The 6696-nt window shown below is 39.0% G+C and overlaps 1 protein-coding gene across 1 annotated transcript; it reads left to right on the forward strand.

The window, feature by feature from the left end:
* The first annotated feature begins 1809 nt into the window (after nt 1-1809).
* Nucleotides 1810-6104, forward strand: IFNG (interferon gamma). The gene is made up of 4 exons (XM_067563943.1): nt 1810-1926; nt 4340-4408; nt 4900-5085; nt 5970-6104. Exons 1-4 carry the CDS (start codon nt 1810-1812, stop codon nt 6102-6104), a joined length of 507 nt encoding a protein of 168 aa, XP_067420044.1.
* Nucleotides 6105-6696: the final 592 nt, after the last annotated feature.

Here is a 6696-nt window from a genome sequence, read left to right on the forward strand (position 1 = left end):
CCCAACACTGCAGAATCTCAACTATCCATTCACAGTGATAGTAGCAGTTTATGCCTACTTTGCACAGACACAAGTAACCACACGAGCTGGGCACAGAAGGCTGTGGGAACAGCAGAGCCTTACTGGTCCGTTGGGGCAGGTGTTGCTGCTTAGGAAGAGGGGCAGCTTACTCCATCAAGGGCTGTCGCTCACTCCAGCAATGATCCTGCAGGGGAGCTCAGAGAGCCAAGATGCCAACACAATCCTCATCAACACCTCAGCCTGAATTTTACAGAGGTTGCAATGATATCCTCCTCTGTAGCCTCTGTGAAGCACGCCCACACATATGAAGAGCTGGTTCTTCTTTTAATCTGGTCCCCACTTTCTTTTTCTCTTATCCCCCTCCAGCAGGCTCCCTCCATTCTCTCCCCTCGCTGCACTGCTGCTACCCTGCTCCTTCACTAAGGTGGACGCTACCCTACTTCTACCTGACATCGTTTCAGTTTCTTCACAAAACAGATTTTGCAATGAGCCTCATCCCCTTATTCATGTACATCTGTCCAAACAAAGCTTTGTTCCCATAAATGGCAATGAAACGTGAATGTGAATGCAGCAGATCAAAATTGAGCAGGTTTCCGCACAGTGCACCCAACTCTAAGCAGTAGCAAGGCCAACCAGGGAAGTGCATAGCTGAGCACCTCTGAGGAGGACTGTGATTAGGTCCATGTCTCCTTAAACATGCCCTTTCTCCACTCATGCCCTGCGGCTTTCATGCCTTACTAATTTTGTGCAAACAAAAAGTTATTTGAGGGGAGTGGAAGGGGGGAGATTTAAGTACCGCTCAGTGTTGAGGAATATGACCCAAGCACAATCTCCACCTGCAGCTGTGCTGTAGTACAACCTTGCAGGCCCTGCTGTGCACAGTGAAAGAACCTGCAGAGTCAAGGGCTTAAAAAAATACATCATCCCACTGGTATCAGAATTTCATTTTCTACAGTCACTGACTCTAGGCTGAATCTGGAGATGGAAATAAGGAAATATCATAAAATATTTCTGTCTTTAAAGAGAGGGCTATTTAAATTTCATAAAATATAACCTTGAGGTGCGCATTACTATAAACCTTTCATAGCTCGGAAGCATCCAGTGTTAATCGAAGTGGTTACTTGAAAACACCGCCACAAATGACTTGACAGTCAAACTGACCCCTTAACCACATGATAGGATTTCTTTGCTTTCTGATGGTTTGCAAGAATCTTATGTATGAGCCACAGCACCTATGCTTTGTAAAACTCCACTTCCCCAACGTGTACCAGAATTTCCTTTCCTATTTGTTCACCACCACAAACAAATGATTGAAGCATTTCAGCACACCGTGCAAATTTTACCTGTAAATGGAGTCGATGAGCCATGTGGAAAATTTCCAGTGCCAGGCTGCTGTTAAGTGAAAATGCTTTCGAGGGATCCCTCAAGGGTGGCAGGACTGGACACGTAACTGCGCATCATATGTTGTCACATGGGGGACCTAGTCATTTAAAGGAAACTATAAACGCTGAAATCCCACAAACCATACCTATTAATAACACCAATGAGCATCACGTCCTATCTAACACCATCTCATTTTCTAAAAGTTGTGAAAAATGTATAATTCTGATGATGAGATAAAAATATTCAACACCCAGGTATAAATACCACCAGCAAGACAGATGAAGTTCACTAGTCGGCTTTTTTCTAATAACAGACCTCACTGTTAGAAGGTTAGCTCATTGCTTTGGGTCTGATAGCCATACTGAGAAACCACTTCAGCATTTCTACTTCACTGACTCCAAAGAAATGAATCCTCAGACATCTCTCTTCATCCTTCTGTCTATCTCTTGTTTTGGATGTTTCTTTTGTCAATCAATTGCTGTTAGACTAGAAGGAGATATAGAAAAACTGAAAGCTGACTTTGTAAGTATAACCTTCTAATAATACACTCTTCCTCTCTTACTGCTTATGCTTTAGACACCATTTGGACTTGAATATTACTGAAAGTTGAATAGAGTTGGTTTCTGACAGCTATTGTAGAACAGTCCTGTCGCTACATGTGTAGGGTTGACTTTGCAGTTAATTGTTTACTTGAATATAGTTTGATATTAGACAATTCCTTTGGTTTGTGCTATTCACCTTTGTCACCAACGGTAAGGTCCTTCCAACTGAACTAATTAAAGTAAGTTAAATGTAGTATTTTGAATCTATCTGAGGAAAATTGTTATAACTGTTTATGCTTCATGATGGAGACGTTCTCCCATTTCCATTTAGCAATCAATCGCATGGAACAATGCAAAATGAGAAAATCTTGCAACAGTTAGGATATAACTTCCTGGATCATCATTAGTTTTAGGTTGATAAAGTTACATTTGCCAGAGATAGGGGAGTAAGTAATAGTAAATAATGTAAACAGGAATAAATGAAAATGACTGAGATGAAAAGAGACCCTTTCCTTTAGCAAATGCATCTGGTGCTTTTTTCTTGTTACGTTGCTCAAAGGTGGCCCCTAGTGCTTATTCTTTAGTATTTTTGAATCATTGCTACATTAATCCGTCACTGAGATTATGATTTTTGCAAGAACACTAAATCTGTAATATTACCACTTTTCAGAGAGATTATGTTAATTAATTTATGATCACTTAGAAGTCAATCAGATTACCTGTTGACTTCAACTGGGATTACTAATGGGAGTAAGAGCTATAGGATGGGTGGTCATTAATTGATTTTTTACATTTTTAATTCATTTCCTTAAACCAGTAGTTTTCACCTTGTGGTCCATTGAACCCTGGGGGTCCACAGACTATGTCTAAGATTTCCAAAGGGATCCACACCTGCATTCGAAATTTTTTAGGGATCCACAAATGAAAAAAGATGGAAAACCGCTGTCTTAAATTAATGAAAGATGCAGAATGCTCTTGTAGCCAGAGCAAAGAACTGGGGGTCTGGATCACTGGCTTCCATTTCCAGCTCAGCCATTGACTTTGTGTGTTTAACTGCCTGTAGAACAAGTGTAATAGTTACAGTAATAACTGAAAACGAATGTTGTGAGGCTGGTTTAATCTTTGCCAAGTGCTCAAAGTTTAAATGAGATATTAGTTTATATAATAAAATGACCATGATTACGTGAGATTCTTATTACAATATATGTGATTTTGTAGGGCCAAATCCTGGGAGGTGCTAAGCTTTTCCTATTTTCACTGAAGTCAAGAATTTAAGCCCACTGCTGATGCTCAGAAGTTCTCAAAATTGGCCCTGATTCAGCAAGGCCCTGAAGCAGCCTCAGAACTCAGCAAGTTCAGCAAGGCTCAGAAGTTCTCAAAATAGGCCCTGATTCAGCAAGGCACTTAATATGCAAATTATCCCACTGAAGCCTCTGTAATTACATTATTGAACAAACAAAACATGAAATAATTCACATTGTATTGTTAGAATTACCAATTTACCGTGACTAGTAAAAATAACTCCATTTCCCATAGACAAATATTTTTAAAGCTCTGTATTTTCTAACACTGCAACCACTGAGATACAGTATACATGGCACCTGTTTTTGTGAATGGCAGCTATGCAAAATGCTGTCTAGTCCACAATACCTTTGCATCCCTCCGTCAGATAGTGGGGTATTGGACTTTTCCCCAGTTTTTACAAACCTCTGATATTATAGGAGTTCTGAGTCTTTGAAATGACAGCCATAAAATTACAGTTGGCCTCTGCTAGAACTGGGCTCTTTGCAATTCACCCAAACAGGAATGGTTTATGTGCACTACTTAAGCCACATTCAAGCCCTTAACATGGGCCCTTTGCACTCTGATACAAAATTTTCACTAAGTTAAATGAATTCCCATTCATTTTTTGAAGTCAGGTGGAGATTTTCCTGAGTAAGTACTGTAAAAGGAAAGAATGAAGGATTAGGCCCCCTGATTTTGCACTGCTTGCCTCAGATCCCTCAGAAAACAAGATAAGATCAGATTGGACAATTCAAAACAATTTGCTATGTCTATTAGTTGGTTGTTAATGTCAGCATCCACAAAGAGCACATAGTAATATACACACTGTGAGTAGCTAGTAATTTATCAGATGAACTGCAGGTGGAAAAGGTACAGGTAAGTAGACTAATAACATTTGTTGTACAATTAACAGAGTACCAATGGGACTTGACAGTTTAGTGTATATAGTTATATAATTCCTGAGCGATGAAACCCTTAAAAACCCTTAAAGCAAAAATAATTCTTGTCTGTAGTTCACTAATACTCCCATTCAAGTTAGAGGAGGGTCTGGTTTGTTTTATAGTAAATCTTGTTGTCTACTTCTAAGTAATTTCTATTTTCCATTGCAGAATTCAAATCAGTCGGATGTTGCTGATGGTGGATCTATTTTCACAGAAAGACTGAAAAATTGGAACGAGGTAAGCTTAATTCCGGAGGACCAGATTTTGAGCAGCAGTGTGGCTGCTTTGCATTGCACTATTTGTGCAAAGTGGCTCTCAACCCAAAAGAATCACCTCAATGTCCCAGGTGCCTCAGTAGTTTAGAACGGACTTAGTGGCTCCTATGACATTTATCCACCTTCTCTGCTAGTGTTGGGGGCATGGCTGGGAGAAAAAGGGTGTAGCCATGGAGCTCCTATGAGCTATTGCTAGGTTGCTATAATGGCTTTTTGGGATTGCTGGAAGCTGGCACAAATTACAACAGCCCTCAGGATACTTTAGTTCATGCCAGGTGCTCAGCTGAAGGCACAGCCAACTCAGAATCAAGGCATAAGGCCCCCTTTACGTTCCCCTGTCCTGAGTTGCACTGAGTACTCTTTGACCACCGTGGAAGGCCTTCATTTGGATTTTCTACATTTCTCTGTTGATGGAAGTTCATTAAACCCTGTTATTTCCTGTATTTCTAACAGACAAATGAAAAAAAAATCATACTCAGCCAGATTGTTTCCATGTACTTGAAAATGTTTGAAAGTATGGGCCCAGCTATGAGTAAACCCCACATCAAGAACATAAATAATAGCCTACATACTTTGAACATTGACTTAAAGGACAGCTTCAAAAAAGTCAAAGACCTAATGGAGTTGGCAAATCTTCCGGTAAGGATATTTCTTTTCTTCCCCCCTCCCCCCCCAAATCCCCTTTTGTTTTGTGAAGGCAAAATATAGAATTCTTTCCCCTTTTGAGGCAGCACAGCCTCCGCTTCTTGGCTTTCAGGGCAAAGCCAAAGGCCCCTTTCTTTTGTAGGCTTTTGCCTAAGTGTTTTCATTCGGGGGTGACAGTCTAGTATTGCCTGCAGGGAAATTTTTTCGGTTATTTTTTTTATTTGTGTTTTTTTACCTAGTGTGTATGTGCACTCATAAAATAACCCAGCTGCTGCATTTTAACATTTGAAACATTTTAATCTAAAAATTGATTAATGAAAATAAAGAGCCAACAAGATTAACAGACAACCTTAACCTTATGTCAGATTATTAAATATTTAACAGCCTTGTGCCTCCTTAACTAGGTTGAGGAAGTAGTAATCAGTTCATAGTCATAGTTTAAGCAGGATTAAAAGACAGCCTCCAAAAGTGACATTCCGAATCAGATTCTACTGTTAACACCAGGGTAACTCCATTGATTTCAATTACAGCCATCAACGTGTGGCCCTGCATTAATAATCTGTCCTCCAATACCACAGTAACATAAAAATCATCATAATATACCACGATGAGCTACACAGTAGCTCAGTTGAATAGAATGCTGTTGACTTGTGCCATGTCATGAAATAGCTTGGAAACTGGACAGCAAAATTCATTAGAATTTTACGCTTCCTTATCTGAACAGGCTGATGGATTGGTGGGTTATTGCTATTCTTCATCAGTGTGTTAGTTTGCCGTACAATGTAATGCTCTATATAACCACCTAGACCATAGTGCATGCTAATTAACTTTTTACAGTTCTTTTTGGAATGACTTTTTTTTTTTGTCATTTGAAACAGATGAATCATTTGAAAATCCAACGCAAAGCTGTTAATGAACTTTTCCCCACCTTACAAAAATTACTAGAGGACCACCCAGCTACTCATGTAAAGAGAAAAAGGAGCCAAAATCAGAAAAGGAAATGTAGATGTTGAATGGCTTAGTTATACCTTTCATTATTCCATTTTTATATAAATCTATTTATTAATATTTAACTATTGCTTTCAGTCATTATTTATAATGAAATCCATTTTGTAGAAACACCAACAAAGTATTTATAATTCCTATTGCTGTGTAAGAAATGAATATGTACTGAATTCCTGTTTCTCTGTTATATGTTTATTAACCAGATAATACATTGCTGTGCAACGTTTACTTGATATTCCCTGTGCACTATATATAAACATACTGTGTAGACCCAATACTGTGCTTAACTGACCTTCTGGTACTATCTTTTAATAGTTAAAATTAATAAGATTATGGCTGATCATTGATTTAATTGGGCTGGAAAGAGGGCCCTGAATCAGAAAAGCATCTCAGTTCAGGAAAGCAATGAAGAATGTGCTTAAAGTTAAGAAGGTACTGAAGTTCCATTCTAGTCTATGGGATTTAAGAACATGCTTACAGATGAGCATATGCTGAAATGCTTTCCTGAAGTGGAGCCTTGATCACTGATAGATAATAACTATTATTTTAAATCCTGACACTGTGAGAAGGTTAAGTCAACTAAACATTGCCAGCTGTCTA

This window comes from Emydura macquarii, unplaced genomic scaffold, assembly GCF_026122565.2.
Source record: "Emydura macquarii macquarii isolate MOO-44397 ecotype Brisbane River unplaced genomic scaffold, CSIRO-AGI_Emac_v2 contig_2636, whole genome shotgun sequence".
NCBI lineage: Eukaryota > Metazoa > Chordata > Testudines > Chelidae > Emydura > Emydura macquarii.

Excerpts from the sequence above, each read along its gene's own strand:
- IFNG (XM_067563943.1), top strand. The coding sequence starts at position 1,810 with ATGAATCCTCAGACATCTCTCTTCATCCTTCTGTCTATCTCTTGTTTT. Across the intron at positions 4,409-4,899 it reads GACTGAAAAATTGGAACGAG|ACAAATGAAAAAAAAATCAT; the intron begins GTAAGCTTAATT and ends TATTTCTAACAG. Across the intron at positions 5,086-5,969 it reads TGGAGTTGGCAAATCTTCCG|ATGAATCATTTGAAAATCCA; the intron begins GTAAGGATATTT and ends CATTTGAAACAG.